This window comes from Carassius carassius, chromosome 1, assembly GCF_963082965.1.
Source record: "Carassius carassius chromosome 1, fCarCar2.1, whole genome shotgun sequence".
NCBI lineage: Eukaryota > Metazoa > Chordata > Actinopteri > Cypriniformes > Cyprinidae > Carassius > Carassius carassius.
In genome coordinates, this window is record NC_081755.1 from 18,649,713 (window position 1) to 18,677,440 (window position 27,728).

The following is a 27,728-nucleotide window of genomic DNA, read 5'->3' on the forward strand; positions in this document are numbered from 1 at the left end:
ACTGATCCAATAACAGTGCTGCTGTTGCTCAGACCTCTACCTGACTGAGCCTATTACTTATTATGTGAGCCTCGATCAAGCTCCTGAAGATGATCTCTGTTCTGTGATTGTCCAAGAATTAACTGATAATTAGATTTGATCAGATTTTACTGAGAACATTTGAATATTCTATAGCATGATTTAAAAACAATAAAATAACATCATTAAGGCAGAATCGCCGCTATCTGTCATGGACAATACAATCTTATTTTGCTTTGCAAAAAATCCATCCAAGATGGCAGAAAAAGCGAGAATATCAATTTTAAATAGTTTAGTGGAGGGGGGGAAAACTGTAAAAAATATTTCATTTAATTTCTATTTATTTAAATGGGTCATATGATGCGATTTCAATTTTTCCTTTCTCTTTGGAGTGTTACAAGCTCTTGGTGCATAAAGAAGATCTGTAAAGTTGCAAAGACTAATCTCCCAAATCCAGAGAGATATTCCACCACCATGTTAGGGAGACACTGTTTCATGTGAAAGCTATGTAAACTACATTGTTTGGCTTTCCAAAAGAGGACACAACTAGAAATCAGTGGTTAAGTTGTATCTACTATGAAACACTGTTTCAGAACAGTTCGACCCAAATATTCCGATGTGTGCAGCACATTTTATGGAGGACGGAGACTGTTTCCTGTGAGAGTAGCCAAAAATGCCGGTTTCTGTTTCTATAAAGTGGGGCAGTTCCAACATTGCAAGTCTGTAAGTACGTTTACATATTTAAAGAATTTGCCACCGACGATTTGAACATGAGTTTTGAGCAGTGCAGACTAGGCTTGTTGTTTTGTTATTTCTCTACAAATGCAGACATCACAATACACTGGATGGCTGACCAATCAGAGCACACCTCACTTTTCAGAATGATGAGCTTTGTAAAAAAAAAAGAAAAGGGCCATAGAGGAGCAACAATACTATACAGTATGTGGAAAATTTGTTTTTTGAACCATAAACCACATAAACACATTGCACTTCACCCAATACACAAAATAATGTTATTTTTAGCAACTTCATATGACCCCTTTAAAAGTAATACAAATTCAAATTGGGGTTGATCTGGAGTTGCAGTGCAGGTTTTTGGAAAACAGACAATGTTTCCTAGGGATTTTTGCTACGACTAATTTCACTTTAGTTTAAAATGACTAGTCTAAAAGTAAGAAATCCTCAGAAGACAATCAAAAGCATTGTGTGGATATGCAACTCATTTGAAATACTTTAATTATGAATCAAACTGACAATCTAAACTGTCAAATAATTTCAGATTACATTATCTAAATTGTGTTAATTTTCCATCAAAGTAATGTAATGATAACATTTAAAAAGTCAGTTCCCTTTCATTCATCTCCTTTTAAATCTGTAAATGCTCTCAAACTTTGCCCGTATCTTCCAAGTGGACATTTCTCAGCCTACAGCCAGTGAGATGCAATGCAAAGAAAATGCAATGCAAAAATGCTTTTCCACTTCAGTCATCCTCTTTTTAAAGCAATGTATTATTTGTAAAAAACTTGTCGACTATAGCAGCAGCTACGTTTTTATTAATTAATAGTCAACTAATCTTGCACATTTCTATAGTACATTTAAAAAGATCTCAGAAGGTCAGTCTTTCTGTTTTCACGGTCAATTACAGTAGCTCCTTTTGGTTTCATACAATTTTGCAACAAAGTCATATTTCCTCGTCCAAAAGTAGGAAATTGACTAAAAAATGTTCCAATAGAGATTTTCCTTCTAATCATACAAGTGGCAAATGGCAACAGTAATTTCCTAACTCTTGAAATGTCAGGTTAATAGAGTGGAAAGGTTATGATGGCCTTACTTTTTTTTTTAAGTACAGCACTGGTGCTATCTGCTTGTGTGTTGACTAATCTGTCCTGTTTATCTCAAAGATTAATCGTGAGAAGATGAGAGAGCGAGAGAGAGATGCCGGCGTTGCTTTATGGCTGATGCCTGCAGCTAATGGCTGGCTTGCTTTCTGCTCGGCTTCCCTTTGCTCTGGGCGTTAACATTATCTCAGCACCCAGAAATCCAACAGTATAATTTGTTTTCTGTCTTTATCATAACTTGCAGTGCTGCCCGAAGGTTTTCTGGATTATCCACATCTTGCATCTCTCTTTCAGTGGTTAAGGATCTTTTCTTAACCTTATTAATAAGTGAAGTACTGTAGGAGTAAACCTTCTAGCAATACGTTTGTCCTGAAATATACCTCAGTGTCATCTTCATTTTGTTGTGAGGTATCCTGTGTGGGAGGAAAAGTACATAAAAGTGTATAGCAATATTATAATTTATAATTAAATGCAAATTGAATGTAGTGTTTTCATATACTTATTTGTATGTTATTTACAATTAAATGAAAATTATAGTTTAAAGTAGACCTGTTATGGTACTTTTTACAAGTTTCAGTTTAGATCTCAGGTGTCCCCAGAATGTGTCTGTGAAGTTTCAGCTCAAAATACCCCCACAGATCATTTATTATATCATTTTGAATATGCCTGTTTTGAGTGGAAGCAGAAGCATGCTGTTTTCGTGCATGTCTCTTTAAATGCAAATGAGCTGCTTCTCCCCGCCCCCTTTTCCCTTTTCTTTACAGCTCATACCTCAGATATTCTGCCAAAAAAACATCTGTTTGGTTTTGATTACCATGTCCGCTAAAATGATGCGTTTTAAACCATATGTTTAAACATCTGATATATGGTTTTATGAGTGCACACATTCGAAAAACATAACATTAGGAAGTTTGTATTTATATGCTGTTTAATTCTTGTTGATTGTGCTAATTTACACGTGCATCTGCTTACCTATGCTGTTACTTGTTTCTGCTTCTTCTTCACCCTGTTTTGATCCAGAGATTCTGTAGTCTTTCAGAAAATGTGTGATAGCGCCTCCTACTGTATAACAGTGCAAACATGGCGGGGAAGTGTAGTTCATAAATGGCAGATTCAATGCACTTAGGCATAATAATTTTTCTAAGTAGGGAAGGAAGTTTTGTGTTTCCAGGGCAATGGGAAACAGAAACTAGTTTCAGAAACTGTTAATAAAAAAGGAATTAAAAAAAAAAAAGGAATAAGATATTTACTATGTGGTAGTAAGTGTTTGTGCAGCTGTCAGCTGCTTAACTGTCTCACAGATCTCAGTGATAATTATTAATCATAATGAATTAAATAGTTATGATGATGCTTGCTTTAGCTAGCTCCACTAATGTGCAGCAAAAGATTTTTTGATTGTGCTCAGATGATCCCACAAATCAGCATGCTTTGCCATGTGTTCGGTGTGAATCACTTTAAAAGCAATATGCTACCGCACATAAACACTGTCTGATGAATAGCTCTGGCCACCAGAAAACTGCACTGAAATTCAGCCTTTGCAAGCTTTAAAAGTGGCTGACGTCGAGATCCTACAGTTCCTCTTGAAGCTTTAAGCGTTAAAATCCAATAGGATGAATATAGATCAAGCTGTTCTTTCTGTGTGTACGAAGCTGTATTTCACTACCTCCCACTGCTAGATGGTCGACATTGAACATGATCTCCTATTCATATCCATATAAATCCTGCTTGTGCAAGAACGGCCACTGAATCACCTCTCTAAATGTCCAAAAAAGCACTACTGGGTTGTGATTTTTAGCTATATCATCCTGAGAAACCGAGTTTGGCTCTGAGTTGTGAAAGAGGAGGGATGGTAATAAGGTGGGAGTTTGATACATTCTCTTCTTATCCTGCATGAATCGTGGGAACAAAATGTACAACATAACTGTTGTTTTGTCTTCCTGCTTCTGTCTCGCAGTCTGAGCTGTCCAGATGGCACAAAGATATTATCATTACATTTGTATTCCCTTTTATGTTTGTTTTTAGGGTTAAACTAAACTACCCAGCACAAACCAACTCACACAGTGTTTCTCACATCGCCTCTTTGTTTCTCATTAGCATCCCATAATGAGTCAGCTCACTTCTGTCACTTTAATTTGTGGAAGGGAACTGGTCAGCACATGCTCTAGTCTTCACCAACTCTCTGATCTCTCTGTGCATATTTTAGTTACATTAATTATCTATTTTACCTTTTGTCTTCATTGATACAAATCAACATTTTCTGAAGATGCCATCCCAAATAGTTAAATTTGCAAATGCCGTTATTAAAATGTAGGGTGGATTGTGAAAACAGAGGTATTTGAAAATGAAGACGTATGTTTAGTCATATGATGCATATTGTTCTGTATCTATGTTTGCACTTGTCATGAACTGTCATCCAAAATGTTGCCATGGTTTACATCAGAACATCCCTCCAGAGTACACTGTTATATTGACAACATGACTAAGGAATTTGACTGTCTTATCCGTAAACTATGACACAAGGACTCACAAGGTCATTCGATGGCACTGACATGTTCATTGAAACAGATATTTATTTTTGAGAGATGAACTAAGGATTTTGAGCAAAAGACTGGCTTTTTCAGGTAATCCATGGGGTTTTGCTATTTGTACGAGTTGTTTTGAGAAATGCACTTACTGTTTTGCAAATCTCAAGGATGATTCGAGAAATGTACCAAAGCGACTGAGAAAAACTGTAACTAATTATTTGATTTATTAAAAGAAAACATAAAAATGCAAACATTTAAATATGTACTTAACTAATAGATTTTATTTATTAGAAGAGAATTATCTAATAGCATTTCTATTACAGTTTTTTACAGATGCTAGGACACATTTCTTAATACTTACACTTTTGCAAAACTCTCCTAACCGACTTTCAGCTTGGCAAAGCAGTACATTTCACATTCAAAATGCACTACAACTACCAAAACCGTTTCTTCAGGTCTCAAATCAACTCATTCTTCCAGAACACTAGCAAAGGTTGACAGCCGACAAACACAACAAAACAATGACCTAAAAAACACTAACAACATGTAGCATTATACAGTGTTTTTCTTGTGGACACATCTCTGTTTATAACTCACTGCAATATATGTTACTGGAATGAATCAGACATGATGCAGAATTCATCAATATTTTATGTTGTTTATTTATTTTAATTTTTTTGCACTGAGTAATTCCAAAATAGAGGAATTTGTATCCACACCATCCACTGATACAGATACAATAGTAATGCTAATCTACTAATTGTCCAATTGTTTTTATAGCATTTCATTTAAGAATTTTAAATATATTTGATTCAAACATTACTGTAGAAATGTAGCAAATTGCTGTCTTATTCAGGTTTGTATTATGTTTTGAACATAAGTTTAACAGTTTTGAAAACAGTATGTAAGCATGTGTAAACTGGCCTCTGCGTACAAAGAGTTTTGGTTGTTGTGTCTGAGTGAGAAAAGAATTCATGAAATTTGAGAGATGTAGTCATTGAATACATTTTGTGCCAAAGCAATGATAATTGATCCTCAGTTTAGCCCACATAGACTTCTGTTGTGCTCACTGTGTGAAGAGTTTTGCAAAAGTGACCTAAGTATTGAGAAATGTGTCCTAGCGTCTGTAAAAAACTGTAATTTCTATGGTAGTTGCATCACCAGGATGCTGCTATCTTTTCTCATGGACATGGCTGCTTGAAAACAAATGTACTTGGACAGAATACACTTCTACACTTTAATGGAATATATAAAGAAAGAGGGTTTTTGCCTTAAAATATGTGAGGAAAAAGGGCAAGCTAACCATGTTTAACATTTTTGGCCAGGTATTGTTCACTGGCTCATTGGCAGATATCAACAACTGCATTAGTCATGAATTCAAATATTGTTTAACTAAACATGTTTTAAAATAAACTAATTAAAATAGAACCTCTTTTCCAGTAGACATGTATTTTGTGACACATGTGGACAGCAATACTCAAGATTTTTGACTGGTAAAGAGAGTGAAATGCTCTCAGATATCATGAGCAGGATGATATATCAGATAAGTATGGTAGGACATGAAAAAGATATTGCATTTGGAGCATTAAAAAACAAAACTAAAAAACACCTGGAATCTTGCTGAGCACATAGGATGATTCGTATGTGAAAACCAGTTAGAACATTGTTTCAGAAAAGACACAAAAGCCACATCTTTCAGTACTTTTAATGTTTATTTCTACAATGTTTCTCCAGAGCAATGTTGATTCATGCAAATATTTCTGGAAAACAAAACACATTAAAATGTCAGTTTTTGCTTTTGTCGTTTTAACAAAAAACTTTTCACATTTGACTTGTTTTCTTCACATATTTTGCAGGGTTACAATGTCTTTCAGCTTCTTCGTGGTTATTGTGTGTGAGCACATCAACATGTTTTGTAATGCCCCATCGTTGTTGGCTGGCCATATAAGTTCAATGTCCTGCACATGAAGAATTAAAAAAACTTTCACGTTGTCCTTTTTTCACTGAACTTGCAAAGTTATGCAAACTTGTGCTAATTTAAAATATCCCTACACAATAATTGTAACAATTCTAAGTAGATACCATTCTCTAACATTGGTCTTCTGTTATACCCATGCAAAATGCCCTTTCAAACATTGCTGACACTTTCATTTTTTCCTATTAACAACACAAGATCATAACAGTTGCGACAAATTAGCTTCTTTTGCTACCTTTCTTTAAACAAGAGTATGAAATTGAACAAATGTCATAAAATGTAAAAAATATTAAATAAAATATGAAAAACTTTTTTTTTTTTTAATTGCGCAAGACTTTTTGTGGAACAGGGTACATTCCACTTTATTGGAATTTAATAAAACCACAAAGTATAACATTTTAGCAGCTGGCAACATTTTTTATATGTAATTTATAGTCCAAATAAAAAATCTTGTACAGATATACAACTGGACATTTTTTTTTCTTCTTCCTTTTTTTTTTGGACCAAAGCAGCATTTTTTTTTTATTAGTCGTGAAACATAAATATGACATTTTCATTTAACAGATTCTTCCTACGCATCAAGTAACATATTAGGTGTTAAAGACAACATTAAATGGTGTTTGAAACCATTTCACAAATAATTTTACTAATAATAACTATCACTTGACACTTTAATGTAAAACAGGATACTCAGTGAGAAAAAAAATGGAGGCGGTAGACTGAATTGATCTATTTTGACAAGTGGTGGGAGGGGAAGGTTTGAAAGTATTTTAAGTCATCAAAAAAGAAAATCAGTTTAGTAGCAGAAATTTTTTGGGGAAAAAAAAATAGTTTTTAAAAATGTGCACTGGTAAGTGCACAGTGAGACTAGGAGCATGCATTAGGAAAGTAAACGGGGTAGATTCAGATTTCCTCTTGACTTTTAAATATTACACAGTGTATGGTATACCTGAGAAATCCTTCACCCAGTAAGCACATGTATGTCATCAAGACATCTATGAAAGAGATCATTGCAAATCTGGAAAGCATAACATTCTCTTTTAAGCATCATATTTTCTCTATAATAAAATATTAATAATTTCTCTAAAAAAAAATTTAAATCTCACATTGGCTAAATTTCATACTAACATCCAACAGGAACTTCTCCAATCTGAGAATCCAAAACTGACATCATCTAGAGAAAACCAAAAAAACATCTTGGTGGCATACATGTGCTTTCAGGATTCCATTCCAATGTTTAGAAAGAATGCAAAAAGAGGAAATAATGTAAAGTACATAATGTGGTATCGTTCCATACTGTCTAAATATATATGAACACACAGTGGCTAAATGGTTTTTGAAGCGTGTTTACGGTAGCCATCATGTCTAAATCACTCTTGCATTTTGTTGTACACACCCACATCCTTTTAAAGAACTGTATCTGAATGCAAGAAGGGCAAAATATCTCCTTGACAGAAAGGAATTACACACTGTATATGGATTGCATCTATATGTTACTTAAGAAAAAATATATATTTCAATCTACCATCAAACCTCCTTAACAGTCTTCTGAAATCAAGTGAATTTTTCTTGCCAGTTTTGGTTTAATAGTGAGCAAACTAAGATTTGGCAGTGCAGATTCTCAGCAAATTATAATTTAACATTGCAATGCTAAAACATTAAATAAATAAAGACCGAAATGAATAATACAACACACTTATAGAGTAACCAATAAGCTTCAAAAGTCATATCCACTGACCACAGGTATGCACGAGCACGAAACAATACCAACACAGTTCTTACTGTGCTTCTGAAACCAAGTCTCCACATGAAATGTTTTTGCAGTTTTCTTTCCCTCTCAAGTTCCAAATCATTTTTTTTTTTGACTGAATCACTTTTTCACAAAAATTCAACATATTGCTTCACATTTTCGCAAAGAGTTTTTTTTCTATTCTTTTAAAGTTGCTTTTGTTTTGGTCTAATTATACGTGGAAAACGTGGTTGAGACACAATCTGTAGACTTCCCTCAGAGATACTCGTCATCAGGAAGTGTTTCAAGCTGTCTGCACTTTTTGGAATGCTGAGCATTTGTGCGTCAGCTAACAACGTTTCCTCAGACGCGTTTGCATCATCCCAAATATATGTGCATGGTAGGTAATATGAAGCAGTGACCTGTCTACACGCATATTTCAATTGGTGTCGTGACTAGGATTCGACCATTGTTGCCGTTGTTATCCCGGGTGATGCGCTCATAGCCACCAGTGGAGGAAGCAGGGCTGTTCGTGGACGTAGAGGAGTAGTGCGCCGTCACTGGCTCCATGACAATGCCTCTTTTAGCTACCCCGCACACAGGCGACAAGCTCTGCTGCTTCAAACGGTCCACCAACTCATCTTCTTCAGAGGAAGAAGAGTTGAGCTCAGCCTGACGGCCATTCATCACCGTTCCGTTGTTGCCGTTACTGCCCGAGACATGGGTCGTGTTGCCGTTCTCCGTGTCGAGCATCCAGCAGTGGTTGAAGTAGTTGAAGACCTCTTTCACGGAGCATCGGCGGTCCTGCTCGATGGCCAGCAGGCATCGGAACATGCGGAGGGCCTCGTCAGTGAAACGGCGCCACTGTGAAGGCACCGTGCTGGCTCGCCTCCGCCGATGCTGCCAGCGCACAAACTCCTCATAGAAAGCGTCAGTTGGGAGTGCTTTTTCCCAGGGGAAATTCCCAGTGAGCATGCAGAACAGAAGTACACCGAAAGCCCACACATCAGTGCTGTAGTCTACACACAGGCCCTCTTGCCGGCTGGTGTCGCACAGTTCTGGAGCCGTGTATGGGATGGTTCCACTCACCCGCTTCACTGGAGAGCCAGCGCACCGCGTCATGCCAAAATCCGACAGCTTCACCTTCCGGCACTCCTTGTCAAAGATGAGGACATTCTCCGGCTTTATGTCACGATGCACCAGCTTCTTGCAGTGCAGGTAATCCAGTGCAATCGCCACCTGGTGCACACACCGCTTGGCAACGTTCTCCGGCAGTCCAACCTACGCACAGGAGAGCGGAAAGAAAACGGGATTAGACACTACGACTAAATACCTTATGGTTACATAATGGGTGCTATCATAATTCTCACAGACAGCCAAATCTGAAGCATAATGAGCCCCTACAACAGAAAACCTGATCACCATAAAATGAAGGCTTTCTGTAATGCAGCAAAAAGTGTGCAGGGAACATAAAGTCCTCAATTATTTCCATGTGATGAACACAGTGCACATCCTCAACTGAATACACGGCTGCTCTTCTCAGGAAATCACTGAATGGAACAGATTTAGTAAGAGACGTGCCTTTGGTTGGAAAGCAAGATCTCAGGCTCGTGGGACGGTACTGGTGAGTTTTGGAAACTAGATAAGGTTAAACATTGTAGCAAGTACCTAGCAACAGCCAGGCTCACTGGAAATGCATGCCTCTCCCTAAGTTTCTGCAAAATGTAAATGTAAAAATATACATGTATGAAATGTACACGCATTTCCAGTTGAAATGAACACTAGAGGCAGAAAACTCTGTGTGAAAGTTAGGTATAATAAAAGTTGACAATTCCTTGCACATTTATTATTTTATGACTTCATAATATTCTAATACACTGGGAGATTTGAAAAAGAATATTATTGAACATTAGTGTCGCATACACAGCTTCATATGTATGGGTTTTCTAATGCAGTAGGTTTGCTCGGTGGCTTACGTGATATGGCGTTGTACTTGTGAAGTGAAGCACTCCAGTGAAACTACAATTTGACAAAACAACAGGACTGCATCAGCGAACAAGTTTTTAAATCACTTTCAATTTTGTTGACAGTATCGGGTAGGTTTAGGGTTGAGTTTGGTGTAGCGGGTATGACATTTTCCAAAACAGTTCTGAACTCCAGAAATACGCGCCTAAAGCAACATAATAAAAATATTTCCACAATTGACTGCGCATGTAAGTGCTACTCACTGGACATTTCACTCTGAAACTGCTACGTAATGTGTAATAAGTTACGTAATATTGTGTCGCAGAAACTTCGACCGCCCAGAACAACCAACAGAATCATAATAGAGATCACGTTACACAACTTAGGATTTCTTCAAAGGTGTTACAACCTAGATTTCAATTTAGATGTGAATAATTTTAATGTTTTCTTCTAGGACTCAATTGACTGCCTAAGCATATGTGAAAAGTAACACAATATTAATATATATCTTTTAAGTAGAGATCTGAGTTCTTGTAGTCTCACCTGGGGAGGAATGATGTCAAAGAGATCGCCTGCCAGTGCGTACTCTTGAGCAAAGATGTAGTATTCATCAGTTTCGAAGGCAATGCCATACATGTTGATGATGAAAGGACAGGGCGACAAGTAGAGAGAGATGCTGTATTCGCGTAGGAAGCTCTTCAGCTTAGTGGTTTTCTTCCGCAAGAATTTCAAGGCCATTTTCGTGCCTGGAGATAAAAAGAGATAGGTAGAGGTTGACATTTCTCGGCTTTTAATGCATTCCTGATTATTCTGTTGCTGACACAAAGCTAATGGCCTACTTGCAAGATCTGAACATGCTCTTTTAAATGTCACGTCATGACAATGTCAGGTCATGTATTCATGTGAGAAATCAATTTACAAGGGAACTACAATTTTCTACTAACAAATTCTAAAGCAAGTTTGAAAGGTTCAAGAAAACCTGAAGCAAGTTCCACTATTTTCTGTTGTTTCTGCAATAATGTTTTTTTGCTTATTGAAAGTATTTGGCCATGAAAGCATGCATATGTTTCTAGCTACACTAGTTTGATGAATTGCATTGTTCAAATGCAGTAAACTCATTTTTATTTTGCAGTGTCATTTATCCCACCAGCACTCCTTTCAGTAAAACCTTTTATTATATAGGTGCTTGTAACTTTCTGGTAACCGTTAGACCAGAGGTCCTCAACTCTTGACCTTAAGATTGACTTTCCTGCAGCGTTCAGCTCCGACCCTAATCAAACACACTTGAACAAGCTAATCAGAGGCTGCGTTTACACTTGGCATTAACATGTCACCTCTATCCAGATATTGTCCACATACACACTGAAAAAACAAGTGTAAATGCACATTTTTAATCGGAATGTTATTCGATCATCATGTCCTGGTCCAGAGGTAGTCGGGGACACATTGTGATCGGATCTCAGTTTAATGTAAACGCAATTCAGCCATGGTGTCTGCATTCACAGGTGGATGTTATGCAAAACCCGTCCCCTCTTTAGCGAACTGTTTGAAGAGAGACGGAGAACACTCGTGTGGAGCACTAGCTAGACTCGTACACTTGTCTTTGATGGCACGGGCCATTCTCTGCAGACTTATTCAAATATTGCATGGGAAAGACAGATCTGACTGGTTATCCACCTGATGTTGGCAACTGTAAAGTGCCATGTTCTGATTGACTGATGATCCGATCTGCTTGATCGGATCACGGTGATCGCATGGTTAATGCCAAGTGTAAGCGCAGCTATAGTCTTCAGAATTACTACAAGTTGCAAAAAGGTGTGTTTAATCCAGGTTGGAGCTACTCTCTGCAGGAAAGTGGATCTCGTAGGTCCCCAGAGGGCCCCTGGCTTAGACCATGATTAGCTGGTTGAGGTGTGTTTGATTAGGGTTGGAGTGAAACTCTGCAAGACTGTGGCTCTCCAGGACCAATGTTGTCCACCCCTGCATTAGTGCATCAATAAACAGAATCATGTTTATAAGTTACTAGGTGCATCTAAGGAAAAACTTAGATATCCATGTGTAGAGATGTGTATTCCACTTTCTGTCTGTAAAACAATCAGTACTTTTATATTTCGAATTCCTCCAATTTCTCCAGTGTTTTCTGAACATCCGTTCACAGAGACTGTCGTAGCATATTTTGTTAACTGCCAGTCTATTAGAGAGGCATCATCTTTCAGATTTACTCACCCCTAAAAGACACAAACTGTGATTGTCATTCACATGGTCTTAGCAACATCTTGAACAAAAAAGACATTTTGAAGGTCCTTTGCATAACACGCTGCAGAGGGTTAGCAGCTGCTGAGCACTTGAAAGGAAGGTCAAATGGCAATAGGAACCCCCGCCCCCAGCTTTGTTATTACATAACACAACAGACAGCAGAAGCTCTATAGCTAAGATAAAGGCCTTCACAAAGGACCTTCATTATAACATGCACAGCTGACAGTTGCACCTGCTTAGACTCATGACAGGCAATCTGGGGCTGCAGTAGGTGGAACCTTATGGAGAACCGTGAGCACAGATTGCAATCTCAACTTTTAAGTACTGAATCAAATTAATTTACTACATGTACCTACTATATGGTTAGGGTTTGGCTTAGTCTAACTTGCATGTAATTATGGATCATTTATTGTTTTTATAGGTATTTATATAAAGAGGAATAGCCAAAACCAGATCTTCACACCAGTGTAACACATCATCAGTTGTGTAACATGTTATTTACTGTAGCACCACTTTAACTCAGACTTTTGACTTGGGAAATTGTGCAGAAATCCACAACTCTCATTTTCACCAAGTTGCAGGTGTCTGAAATCAGTTAATGATAAACATTCACTTTTAAGCAAATGAAATGCACCAATGAGTCAACGTTACTACATTACAAGATGAGATAACCTGTTATATTAATATAACGTTTGCATGAACAGGTGTGTAAAACACGGTAAATGATTCTCTCAGCTGATAACAGTACACCTGCTGAACAAATGCATTGTTTATCCTCTGCATGTTTTGTTGCTAGGAGATGTCCATGCTAGTGATACCATAGACATCTATTGTCTTTACACAAGCATCGGGCAATAGAACATTGTAATAGCCACAAGTCAGATGTAGGATTATCCCACATTTGGAGGAAATGCAGTATTAAAGAAAGAGGTCATTCTCATTTATAGAGAATATAAGTATTATACAACACTGAGCAGTGGATACTGTGTTTGACATTTTCTGGAGGAGACAAACTGCACATTTTAAATGCAAATATATGCTAAAAGTAAATTTTGGCAACTTTCATGATTACACTGGTTTATAGATTGAAACATCTGCTGTGATTGTGACCTCCAGGCTTCAGCATTTAATTACATATACTGAGTATTCCCACAAACATTATGAAACCGTCAAGATCAGAGGGACGCTTAAAGCAAAATACAAATGGAAAATGGCAAACACAAATTCAGTTTACTCCTCTAGGGAGATATCCTAGCTGGTAAACACATTCTTCCTCTGAGGGGCATCCCATTATATACAGTACATGCAATAACTGTCAGGTATCGGAGCAGATATCCTGAAATGTAAATGTTATGACAGCACACGAGTTGTGCTGAACCAAGCAGGATTGTGGATTCCTGGAACTGCCCCCACAGTGCACTGCAGCATTCATCCTCTTAGTATGTCCGGTACTTCAGTGAATAATAAATGAGGTGTAGATGAATGGGGATTTTGGATATTGACAGATGGTGTGTTTTGCATCTCTTTGAAATCTGGAGGATGCACAAGCCAAATAGGGGCACTTTAGAGGCTGAAGAGCATCATTACACGTCCAAAAGATTTAAACAATGTCTTAATCTGAACTTTTGGACATCTTATAAGAGGCTAAAATTGTAACTAGGAGATGGCTGTTTTTTTTTAATATAGGTATGCCTTCATGATCATCACCATCGTTCAATATGTTGTCTTTCAGAATAGACTGCTGGTTTTCCAAGGTTTCTTGATTAGCTAAACCAGTAAGACTTACTTGGTCATTCATCAGCACTGGCTGACTAGATTCATCAGCTATTTTTTCATGAGAGACGTAAGTAAGGATATTGAGTTTTATTCCACACCAGCAGGTATTTGTGTTGTACTATTGGTTCTTGAACTGCAGTTTTGTGTGTGTGTGTGTGTGTGTGTTAGCAAACCATTAATACAAGCGGCATTTGTTTACAACTGAAGCTATAGTAATTTATAGGTTTCACTGTGTTATTGAAAATATTTGTCTATTTGGAGTTGCCATCAAATTCTACATAGAGAATGGTACTTGCGTTTGTTTGCTGAACCATACTGGAGTTCATACGAACTGCATGCCAGACCATCTATTCAGCAGACTCAGGTTCATTAAATCTTTTTTGCACTATAAACGCATTAAACTTTGATGTCAGATTGGCTCGTGTCCATTTAAAAAGCTCCAGTGCGAAAGCGTACACAATAGCTATGAGCTGCGGTAATCTACAGGATCTTGAAAACATAACAGATGACTCATAAATAATGCATGATTTCACAGGAAGGAGAGAAATGTGTTCTTGTGTTTGTTTGTGAGTGTAGGTGGATTTCGTTTTTGTGTACAAACATTCTTTGTCAGCTTTAATGAGAAAATTCCCCACAGGATAGTAAATCACAAATGAGACCTCTTTCATATCCCAACTGTTTGTCCTACACATCAATTAATATAGACTAAAGATTTGAAATACTTAATCATAGTCAAGATATAAATATATAACGATCAAAGAGACCTAGGGTATGCACCACATTGAATTTTACATGGATGAAAATAAGGTCGTGAGGGACAGATTTAACAATCTTCAAAATAGCATCCATATACACTATATCATTCAAAACTTTTAATAGAGTTTTTTCCACTGAAAGTGGTTTAGAAAGTAGTTTCATCAACTGAACAATTGGCATGTTGTTGAACACCCAATCAGCCTGGCTTTCTTTCCTGTCAAAATGTATTCTATGCTACCCAACTTAGCCATCCTGTCCTTCTCTTTCAACCTACCTCTGATCTTGTGGATGACCAGGTCCACCTTGCCGTAGGTGCCCTTGCCAAGCTCCCTAATGACCTCATAGTATTTATTAAAGTCCAGCTTCTCCAGGTTCTCAGCAGTGATGAGCTGCAGCTCTTCCAGGACATCAATGGAAGAACGGGACATTGGGTGGGTTGAGGAGCTCATTATTCCAGAGACGGAGGGACCAGTTTCCACGAGAACAGTGTTGATTTAGAAATCTAAAAGTAGGAAAGTGGAAAAGAAGGGAAAAAGTTTTTAAAGTACATGATAAAATACTCTAATACAATCATTTTCACAACTTGGGATTTGGAACATGTTTGCATTGGATGGACACTTTATCACTGACATCAAAGTTGCAGAGATTGCGGGGCTTCCTAAACAAGTCCTTATGTAACCTACAGTTCACTGATCTTTTTTTCTGTTGTGTGGAGGCTCTTTCATGTGCACGACATCACAGGCTGTATCCGAAATGAGAAGGTATTTGAGGAACTGAGCTGAACAAAAGATCAGAGCACACACACCCTGACCGATCCCCTTTGTAAAGCTAAAATCGCATAGTTCCATAGGGCTATTTATTTCCGCACCACAAAACCTCTCCAAAAGGTGATAGAGGGCAAACTAGCTTGCATGTTGCATAACACCTTTCATAGTTTTTGGCTAACATGCACTATATAGATTCAACAAATGAGATGAATACAAGAGAAGTGTAAGAACAAAACATCATTCATAAAGGAAGTACAGGCTATGTAGTCACAATGCACAACAAATAGTAAAAACTAGGGCAGTCTAAAGTGCTGTTCATTAGTGTCTGATTCCATTTGTGCTGCAAGCATGTATGATATTTAAAATATGAAGCTTGCTGAAGCTACTGTATAATTTTTTTAAAGCAATATAATATTTTTAGAAAAGGTTTCCAGTGGCCAATATAATTCCAATATAGTAAAAACATTTAATTGTCCTGATTTTAAGATGTCTTTGTTGCATGTAATTATGCACAATCAAAATAATAAAAAAACGATAAAAACGATTTAGTAAATGTATATAATACTATGAAAGATGATACTATGACCGTTTAATCGACCAAGCAGACCCATTTATTGGTCCAATATAAAAATATTTCAAGAATCTGCCTAAAATTGTGCACTTTTGGATAAGCAAACTCGCAAAGTTTTGTAGTAGTAGTAGTTGAAGATTTGCATACTCTTATTTATATGAACATCTGTTGTTTTAGCATATGTGGGAATACAGTATAAAAGGCATCATGAGTGTTGTGGCATAAAATTAGAATGTCGTGAGATATTAGATTTCATAATGGCCTGCTCGAAGAATGCTCGGTGGAATTTCTGTTAATATAACAGTCTGTCTAATGAAATTTCTGAATGAATTTACAGTCCTGATGGCACTTCAGGCCTGCCAGTGCTCATTAATAGAGAAGAATGTGTCGAATGAGACAGAATGACAGCACTTCCTGTTCAGTGACACCATCTGTGTAAATTTGAAGATGTCTCTGTATGTTTGTGTGCGTGTGTGTGTGTGTGTGTGTGTGAGAGAGAGAGAGAGAGAGAGAGAGAGAGAGAGAGAGAGAGAGAGATTGAGCTGCCGGAAAGCTTTTTTTTTTTGGCTACTCATCAAACACTTTGAACCCCCTGCACAAAACTGGCTCATTCTGCTTCCCATCTCAAGGATGGACGATTGACAACAAAAATGAAAGGAGGACTGTGTCAGTTATAAGAAAGTCTTGATCTGACAGGAAACATTCAGCAGAAAACAAATATATAGAATGCTTAATTAATTTCAGTTCACAAACAATTTACTTATGAAAGAGAGTGATAAGCACATTATGTAAACAAAGCAAATCCCTAAAAATTTTGTAACATGATAAAAAAGAGTTGTAAAATTGGTTGGTACAGATATGTGTATAAGCGTCATCCTCCAAAGAGAAAACATCAAAAGCATTTACGAAATGAAATACTGAACAGTTGAAACTAAAATTAAACCTCTGTAGCATCCGAAATCACTTGTCAGAGTAGGTCGAATTTGAACTTCACAACTGTAAAAAAAAAAAAAAAAAAAGAGAGAACGTTCTACTTAGTGTAGTATGAATGAAATTCGTACATACTATGACCTCCATGTTTTTACGGCCATGTGACCTATCAGCATCAGTTTCAGTACTTTACTACAATTCAAAAACCCTCTCTCCAGTGGCCTCATGGGATAGTAAAGTGTCCAATGAATGCGCTCTTTAGAATCCATGCGGAAGTATTGGTCTTTCGGTTATGTTTCGCCTACTGTTTTCTGAAAACTATGAATTTTGAAATGGTATTTTGTCGTACCATTTTTTTCTAACTATATAGTTCGAAAGTATTCACTATGTGGTTGCCAGGCAGTTTCTGAAGAGTTTTAGTAGTTGCTAGGGTGTTGCAATAATACGAGTATAATTAGCAGTGGCTGGATGTCGTTTTCCAGTGGACACACAGTACAGACAACAGCCCACACGGTTTCTCATCTCTTGAGTAAATGTGGCATGTTTTACCAGAGTTTTCTCCATGCAGCTCTCCATTGCCAATGTGCTGAGCCCAGTGCTTTGTTGACCTGTTCCTTATCATCTTGTGCTCACTGTTTATTTCTCTGGCTCTCCTCCTCCAGCTTTTTACAGAAAAAGCAATGCTGCCAAAGATGGAGTGGCTGCCAAATTCCTGTGCTTAGCCATTAAAAGGTAATAATCATCAGCAAACAGCTTAATCAATGCTGTATGGGCTCTTACGGCCACCACACTTAACACTCGCACTGTAAATATCCATTTAACTCCTTCAGAGGTGAGCACCAGCACTTAATATTTACGTATGCTGTAAAGCTGTATAAGCTGTACAACTGCAATTTGCAGCCATTAAGAAATGTTTCCAATGAAAGAATGAAAACTCCTGTACAACCTTAATCATCACGATTTCTCATATTTAGAATTAAGGATTCAAACAACCTCTAAACATAATCTTTGACATAACAGGTCAAGTTGGCAGCTTGTTAGGTAGAGGTGTGCTGCTAGTTTCTGAATCGATCTGACTTGAGATTTTGACTGGTGGACAAAATAATGGCTGAGAAAATAAATAAATAAATAAAATCTATATTGTCAGAGGGATCCAAGCTATATATAGCCTTGTATATATATATATATATATATATATATATATATATATATATATATATATATATATATATACTCTGAGTAACTGCATTGCAACACACACACACACACACACGCACGCACACACACACACACACACACACACACACACACAAAACACTCAGATGCCTTAGTAACCTTACAGCAACCTTCTGGCAACCACTGATAACACCTTAGTATTGAATTTCATCAACTCTTTCACAGAAAATCATCACTCACATTTAATTAAAAATGTTACAGCTTATTTCATCTTTATATAATGTTTGTTGAAACATTGAAAGCCATTACACAAGAAGTATACATTTTTTTAAGTAGATTTTAAATAATGAATAATGAATATATATTTAGAATAGTATACTTAAGTGTTTTTGGATACTTAAATGTGAGGTACTTGCAATTAAATTCATTGTATTATACATGTACATTAATACATTACATTACATTACATTACATATTATACATGTACATATACATTACATTACATATTATACATGTACATATAATACATTACATTGTATTATAAATGTATATTAAATTCAATTAGTTAAGACTGGATTTTAACATAAGCACAACTTTGTGTATTTTAAGAATTACTTCTGTTGTCTATGAAAGTGTACTACCAGATCTACTGACATTTAAACATTTATGGTATAATAAACTATACATGGTCATTTCTATTAAACTTCGTATGATTGATTTTAAAAAATTTGATAAAATGATAAAACAAATTTAACATGACATTCCTACAAAGTGCACTTTTTAAAAGTGTACTTAAGTGTGTTGGAGTAACTAAAGTGAACTGAAAATAGCCTTTTATTTTATTATAATATCTTAAAGTCTCGTATTTTTAAAATGTATATTCTTTTAAAATTGAAGTACACTAACAGTACACATTCAATACAAGGAAGCACACCTCTTATTTATAAGGGTAGTTCTTATTTGTGAAAAAGCCATTACCCTTTCACTCCAACGTACACGAGAAACCTGCACAGATATTGACAGCTAATGCTCAGTGGACTGGGTTTGTATGCCAGCATGGAAGACCGTGCATTTAATTTACTCTGTTCCCATGGAAATCGAGTAGCAGACAGATAAACCACCAGAGGAAATTGAAATGGTCTTTGGACTTTGTGTGCTTTCAGAAAACCTTTTGCCATCAGTCTCTGTAATGAAGACGATTTATCTTGCACTGAAAACAGAACGAGACAGGATTCAAAACAAGATTGAAATTGCCATTGGAGTTATGGAGTAATCAGCGTATGGAGGGTAGATATATAAGCCTGTCCAGTGGTTTAGCAGCACAAATCCCTCTACCATTAATAACCACGCCAATCACGTGTAGCGGGAGCGCTGAGTTAATGAACATCTGGAACGTCCAGAGACTCTTGGACAACTATTCATTTTCCAATCCATAAAGGAATTTTGTCATCATTCACTCATCCTCATCTCATTCCAAACCTGTGCACATTACTTTCTTCTGTGGAACACAATAAAAGATATTTTAAAGAACACTAAAGTCCAGACCCCATTGACCCTGGGATGATGACAGAACTTTCATTTTTGGATGAACAATCATTTGCAAATCCGTTGCTTTGAAGTCACATCCTGCTGCATCTTCCAAGGTCCTATTGTGCACTTTCGATTTCTTATAAACCATTTTGTTGTTCGTCTTTTAGTCCAACACTTTGCAATAGCACGCTCTACTGTGTTCTGTGACGGTGCTGAGCTTTCTGAGACTTTCCAGAAAACCCCATAAGCCCTGTTAGTGCTGGTCTGTTTGCTGGTTGTGTTGGTTCTGTTTCCTGCACACAAACACACACACACACACACACTGCTCACAGTGCTATGGAGCACTTCAAAGGCAGTGGGCTTGGCAAGTCTCTGCATTTTGTGTTCACGCTTGGAGACAAATCAGCAGAGACACCAATGGCTCGAGGCTCGGTCCTGTAGTCCTCTCTGCTGCTTTCACAGCAAGCACAACGCTCCCCGCTGGTCAGGCGACACAGGCAGGGCACAAGCTTCAAGTCAACATTGAATCAAAATTGACCATATTTACTTTTTATGCATGTTCCTGGTGTTATCTAATTTATATTTTACCTTTTCTTTAAGCTTGACATCACAAATGCCATCTTCTCTATTCACACAAAACAAATCGCAAATCACGCACTTGTGTTTTATACTATAAAACAACGTTTTATAGTATAAATAGTGTGAGTAGTGTGCACACACTGAAAATTCCAAAAATAAAAAAATTGCACTTTGAATATGCACTTAAATAACTGAAAAAAAAGTGAGGTGTGGAATGTTGGACACTTCATGCACTCAACTGTCGCAGCTTTAATTACATTGCGGATGTGGAAGGGCTAACAGACTCTGATTATTAATGACAAAATAACCTTCTAAGATTCATACCTCACATAGCTGAGTACATAAGTACATAGTGTATAAGTGCATAGTGTACACTCTGTCATTTAGGATGCAGTTTGTGTCATGTTAAAACGTGAAACGCCTGTTTTGGAAATGACATTGATGAGTGATATTGCGTATAAAAGTTGGAATTCTTTAACTTGACACAGCTTCTTTAAAAATGTGATGCTCATCTGTGCGATGCTGCAAAAGACGCAAGATGCTATGAAAACTATGGAAATGTAGCACATTAGAATGGAAACATGCATTCTGTCTGAAGAGCCCCTTACTTTTACAACCCCCGACCAGCCGCTCCAGCCACCTGCCTCCATTCTGAGATGTAACACCCACTTTTAACAATCCTTTCAGTTCCTGGCATATACTAATTCAAAGACTTTTTATTTCTTATTAAATAAAATCTTATCATCATTTGTCTTTTGAGTGTGCTATATTATTTCACTCGCAAATGTGTCAGATAGTGGAAGCAAACTGGTACTGTCTGCACATATAATGCCATAAAAGGACTTTTATAGCTCTCATTATAGGTCTGATACATACACTTATTTCAAACATCGCTGCATGCCTGATCAAGGTTGCTTGACCAAAATGTTGCAATGTCATTTTCAGTGTTTTATGAAATTTAAACTACAGGATAAAATAATGTGGCCCTAAAATTAAACCTCATTAAATATAACTAGACTATTAGATATAAGAAATATATACAGTATATATGACTAGACTCCTGATCTATTCCAAAAGATTGCTGAAGTTTTGAATATCAGATGTTGGAATTCAAATAATGCCCATTTAGACAAACGCCAGAGCTGTGTGTGTCTGAATACTCACACTTAGTGAGAGACTAATGCCAATAAATGTGAGTATTTTGGGCATTCTAAACTTGTTGGCATCAGCCATTTTTTAAATACGTGTAATAAAAAGTTATGAGTATATATTGTGCACTTTTTCAATGTCAAATCTCAAAAGATAAATGTAAACTATGTATGTCACATATATATTGGCATTACATCCGTCCTGGTATAACCCTAAACATCAGAGTGTTACTCGTGAAGATTGCATATAAACATGCTCTCATCTCTCCTGCTAAATCCTGCCCAGACAAAACCTGTTATGAAAGCAGTGTGAAGACATTCAGTTCAATGAGTGCACTGAATGCACACTTCAGCCCTTTGGGTTTGTGTGAGCGTGCATGTGGGTGTCCAGGTGCATGGCTATCCATGTGTGCAAAACAAAAAGAATACATAAATGCACAAACAGACATCTCTCTTTGATATGCAACTGACATCCATACATGACAACCTGCTCGAATGACATGCCATCAGTCTGGGTCAAACCCGCCTAACAGCAGCTCAAGATGTGTTCTGGCAGTCTATTGTTCTTCAGTGGATTGCTTCCTATGCAGATTACATAGTGATGGGCTCAGCTGCATTGAGACCTTCATGTCAATAATAAGAAAAAGATGAATGCTGTTGTCTGTTTACATGTACTGTGCCAAATCAACAAACCAATGTGTTATTATAACACATATAATAAATATAATGAATATATAAACCTTAGAAGTAAAGAAAGATATTATGGAAGTAAGGCATTTGCATTATCTGAACAGTATCCTATGCAAATGTTCATTTTAAAATAGCAGCTCTCGTTTTTTACTGGATATGCAATGGCAAATAAAAACGACATTGCGTATCAATATACAGCTTTATTATAGGCTCCATTATATTAGTGTTATGATACAATGTACCTACCTTTTAGGGAACAGATGATGCGCAAACCCCCCGCTGTCATTCCGTTGTGGTCAGTGTTAATAACTAGAACATCAGGAGCAGTGTTTTTCTGCAGCTCTCGCTGTTATTTTCTTCAAGCCTTGATGTACTAATATTGATTCTTGTGCACCTCGCGCGGATGCGTTTGACAGAGAGACTGCTGTTGCCCTATTGTCTCTCCGCTGGTCGTGGATGTCTGTAATGACAGCGCTGTCCCCGCCCACCGAGTCATCGACCAATCAGAGAACAGACGGAGGGAGCCCTGCACACGCCCACTCCAAAACTCAACAAATCAGAGAACGGAATGAGACAGCGATGTACCAGTCCGCTGCGCTAACCGACCAATCAGAGAAGAAAGCGATGGACCGCTCAGGTTGGTGCATTCTGTCTCCGTACAGATTTCTTTTCGGATGAGGAGGTGCATAGAGGACATGAGGAACAGACAGAGATAATAGTTCAAGACAGTCCTGGGTATATACACTTGTTCAACACATAGCCTAGATAAATAGGCAATGGAAAAGACGGGAAAATAAATGTTCAATTAATTAAATATTTCTTTAGTAGGCTTTCTTAAACTGGAAACTACTGTAGGCTAGGTGAGAAAAAAGGCACTTCTGACTGAAGTCCTGGTCATTGATTGATTGCCGGTTATAATTGGATTATCTAGATCACTTTTTTCAAACTTTTTTGTCAAAAAATAATCTCCTCCTAAAAAATGTAAAACAATTTAAAGAAACGAAGAAAAAAAAAGAAAAGAAAAGAATTTAGTCAAAGATTAGAAACTGCTTTATTTACAAGATTTGGAGCATGAAAAGAGTGAGTGAGTTGGATTTTGACTGGGAGGCTTCAAAACAATATTCTTAGTATTGTTTGTCTTTGTTTCTAGTATAAATATCGAAACATTCTTGAATAACGACATTTACTTGAGAAGCGAAATTACTTAAGATATTAAGTTTAAAAAATAAAAAAGCAAATAAATAAATAAATATGTCCTTTTTTGTGCTTAAAATATTTGATTAAATAATTTAATAACTCATTTACAGTTAACTGTGTTCCATTTTACAATGTACATTTAGTCATTTAGCAGATGCTTTTATTCCAAAGCGACTTACAAATGAGGATTTCAATTAAAATCTACGTGGCAAATATATAGGCCACACTTTTACAATGGTTAATGTTTCATAGAGTTTTTTTTTTTTTCCATAGACTGTTAATGAGATATAGTTTCTGTGACGGTCACCAAGATATATGTAATATGAAAAATTGTAGTCTTTAATGTGTGTATATAATAACATATACTTACATTTACTATATAAAAAGAGTGTGTATGCCTGTACATCTGCATGTGTCCTTGTGGAATCCTGTCGTTCTGCTTATGTGAGGGATGTAAAGCAGCTTAACTCACGCCAAATTATTCTGATTAATTGCTATGCTGTAATGTGCTATTCACTCAATCAACTCATTCATACTCTGCTGTGGGTTGATATTAAACCGAGTAAAGTGCTCTAAGGCTAGGAAGAACTCTCAGTGAAATCAGTGGAAAACGTGAGTTCACCAGAAGCGGCGATGCTGATGCTTCAGCATCAAAAAATGAATGCAGGAAACTAAGTTATAGTTGCTTTGTGCCGGGTGGCCATGAAGGAGATCGCTTTAACAGTTTTATCTGTGAACATTTAATTATGTCCTGCACGGAAAGTACATTAATTCTGACTCTGTGATCAGTCTGTGTGTGTGCTGAATAACTCAGGATGAGGGCTGTCAGCAAAGGCGGCTTATGTTGAGCCTAATAATATAGTACATGCATGTGTGCTTGACTAAATAGATTATGCAGGACTCAGAGTCCTCTATTAATTCACACAAACACAACAATATCACACAAAAGTCCTCAAAAGGTTAATCGCTTTATGCATTGTTTTTTCTGTCACCAGTGAAAATACTGCTGTTCCAACAGAAGACAAAGCATTTGTTATCTTTTTATAGTTTAGTGTAAATCGCCTTGGTCTGAATTTGTGTTAAGGTTCTGTAAAAATTAAAATGACCTTGACCATGACCATTTATATTGTGTGTCACCAAAAACCAGATTAATGGCAGGTCTGGAATAGACTGGGTTTAAAGACTGGACTGGAATTTACAAACTCAGACAAACTGAATGATACAAACAGTGACAATTCAACTTTTGGATTCTGCCAGTCACATTTTTATAATGGAACTAACTCAAGAAAGAAGAACATCGTGCATTGGTTAAATATTTTACTCTAACACACCAAAGCTGTGTTGCGTCTTTTAGATCATTCTGTTGTATTATTTACACAAATGCTTGCATGTTTTTACCACTTGGAATATTGAATTAATATTGACTTATATTTTCATATACTGAACTTGGACTGATTTAATCACATCTTTGCCAGCTAATAAGTGTATCCAAACTTTTGAATAGTACTCAGCTTTGTGTTATTAATGAAGTTTTGGTGTGTTATCAATACACTGTCCTTAACAGAGCAAAATAAATTCCTTCAAAATCTTTTAATAAGCTTCCCAAGGCTCCACAACCTCACCTGTGTCAGCTGTAGCCATGGTGAGCCAGAATTACACACACACACACGTTCACAAACGTGCCTTGGGAGCATGCTTAAATGAGCATCAGTGTGCCTTTCAATTCTACACTTGGAGATTCTGCTTCGAATGATGAAGATGTCTCCTGTGAGGTCACCTGTTAAATGTGCACATCACTGGCCTTAACAACAATGCATTTCTCCATTGCTCTTATGCTTGATGAAGCATTTTTTGCCAGTAAGCGTGCACTGTGTAACAGTCACATGGAGCACAAGGTGAACACTGTGCTGGATTGCATTGTTCGAAACACTTCAGAATCAATACTGTATTGTGTGTGCAAAGCCAGACTGCTCTTTCAGTCTCAAGTCCTATTTGAAATCATCTGTTCATCTTCAGTTCTTTCTGTACTGTTGAAAAGTTTGGGGTCGGCCCATTTCATACCTGCTCAAAAAGGCTGTGAGTTCTATTTTACTGTAATATTTTTTACAATTTAATTTACTTCGATGATGCAAAGCTGATTTTTTTTGCATCATTACTCCAGTCTTCAGTGTCACATGATCTTTCAGAAATCATTCATCAATCATCTGCTGATTTGCTGCTCAAGAAACATTTCTTACTATTATCTATAATAGTAGATAATAGCATTTTTTTTTCTCCTTTTTTCAGTATGCTTTGACAAATACAAAGTTTAAAAGAACAGCATTAATTTTAAATATTAATTTACTGGATCGTTTCTGAACAAAAGTATGAATTTATATTATATACACAATATAAAACAATGGTTCTTTACTGAAATCAGTGGTTCCATGAAGAACCTTTAACATCCATGGAATCTTTTCAATCATACAAGGTTATTTAGATTATTAAAAAATGTAAATTTGAAAAATAGCGGGTAGCCAGTGTTTCAAATGTGTTGGCCAATCAGCGTACACTTATGTCACTGGTAGTTCCTATAGAACTGTGTTAGACCCTACTCTGAAGAAAGAGCTAATTTAGTTCCCCCTTCCTAAACTAAATGTGTTCCTAGTCCCTGCGGTGCAAACACGGCAAAAAAAAAAAAAAAGAAAATGGCAAACTATCGGCAAAACTTCTAGGAACTATGAAAAGGTTCCTCCGCTGTGAAATACCCTGTAGAAACTTAAGGGTGACAAAGAAACAACACTCTTAACCTTCAGCTATTAAAACTTTTCTACAATAGTAAGGAATTCTCAAGAATAGTCATTGAATGGATTTGAGGCTTTGACTGTCAGTTAAATTGATGATGATTTATGTGTTAAATCCTCAGCGTGTGAGTGACTAGCTCTGATGGCGTTTCCCAGAGCGTCGCTGTCATCGGCTGTAATTCAGTCCCATCAAGGTGTCAGACCCAAACCCCCAGGGTGCACTGCACTCCGAATGCCCATTAACTCATGACAGCAATCCTGAGCGGTGACTCCCTCAGTTTTGCCAAGTGCAAAATTCACTACTTGTCAGTTCCTTTCTCCTATCTTTTACGTTGCTGTGGCGCATAGTCTCCTGGTGATTATGAAAAGGCCGCATCTTGGGCTTTCTCTCACTGCCAGTGATGGATTTGGTAAAGATAAATGTTACATAATGGTGCCTTGGCACATGAGTGTTTGGATAGTGGAAGGGCACTCTGGAGGGAATGAGACGGCTAATATCTTGGCTGTTTTTTGTGAGTAGCAGACAGACAGACTGTGACGCTGGCGGTCTGTTGTTTATGTGGCGCCCAGCAACAATGGAATCCAAGACAGAAGCACGTTCTCCTCGTCTCAGACCCACGGGTTCAAAAAACAGTCCCCAAATTACATCAATTCCCTCTGGGACCAACTCTCACCACTCAGGAGCCGAGAACAATGAGCAATCTCTGTGAAAGAGCTACTTCCACTGAAAACAAGCATCTGATAGCTATAATGGCCAATTGTTACACTCCACCCATGTAGAGCACAGGGGTCGAGATCAGGAAATGGTGCCATTTTATTTTTATTTTCAGCAGTTCATTTGAACAAGTTACTAACTTTCAGGAGTCATATTTTCCCACAACAGGAATGAAGTAACAGGGCATAACTCTGCGATACATATTGGCAGACCAGCATAAGAGAATTAGTGGTCAGCAAGTATGTATATATTTCAGTTATAATGACTCCTGATGTTTATAACTATGACTCCCAATCATAACTCATTAGATATAAACAGAAAGATATAACAGTAAGATATAAAATACAGAAGAAGTGAGTATAAGGTTATTTTATGAATCTGTGCAAATTGCCTTTCCTAATAATGTGCTAGTTAGCAAGTTTCACAGCTAAATGCAGCTAAATGCAGCTAAAGTAATCAGGATGGCTCATCTCTCCACAGAAAAGAGGGGTGGGGTAAGCAGAGCTCATTAGCATTTAAAGGGAAATGCAACAAAACTGGTTGATGTGAAAATAGCTGATTTTAACAAGGTAAAAACAGTCCAATACCATTGAAATTTTGACCAAAGTTTGTTATAGACTTTTCATAAAGACCCTAAAGAATCATATCAACTTGTGGAAAATGGGCACCTGATGACCCCTTTAAGATATTAAATATTTAAATATGCATGTATTTATTAGGATATTATGGTTAAAACGATTGGTTAAATGCAGATTGGAAGGTATTCAGACAGAAAACATTAAGATATTATAAATTATTTTAACA

General features: G+C 37.0%; 1 protein-coding gene across 1 annotated transcript; it reads right to left on the reverse strand.

Moving 5' to 3' along the window:
- Positions 1-6,368: 6,368 nt before the first annotated feature.
- On the reverse strand, positions 6,369-22,697 carry LOC132140930 (serine/threonine-protein kinase SBK1-like). The gene is made up of 4 exons (XM_059550010.1): positions 22,476-22,697; positions 15,113-15,340; positions 10,594-10,796; positions 6,369-9,366 (listed from the first exon to the last, which is right to left on the reverse strand). The coding sequence occupies exons 2-4, from the start codon at positions 15,285-15,287 to the stop codon at positions 8,512-8,514; spliced, it is 1,233 nt and encodes a 410-aa protein (XP_059405993.1). The 5' UTR covers positions 15,288-15,340; positions 22,476-22,697; the 3' UTR covers positions 6,369-8,511.
- Between the last annotated feature and the right edge of the window lie 5,031 nt (positions 22,698-27,728).

Bases quoted from the DNA above. Each gene is read 5' to 3' on its own strand.
- LOC132140930 (XM_059550010.1), bottom strand. From the start codon at position 15,287: ATGAGCTCCTCAACCCACCCAATGTCCCGTTCTTCCATTGATGTCCTG. The intron at 10,797-15,112 runs GTAGGTTGAAAG...TTTTATCTCCAG, and splicing joins GGTCATCCACAAGATCAGAG to GCACGAAAATGGCCTTGAAA. The intron at 9,367-10,593 runs GTGAGACTACAA...TCCTGTGCGTAG, and splicing joins TTGACATCATTCCTCCCCAG to GTTGGACTGCCGGAGAACGT.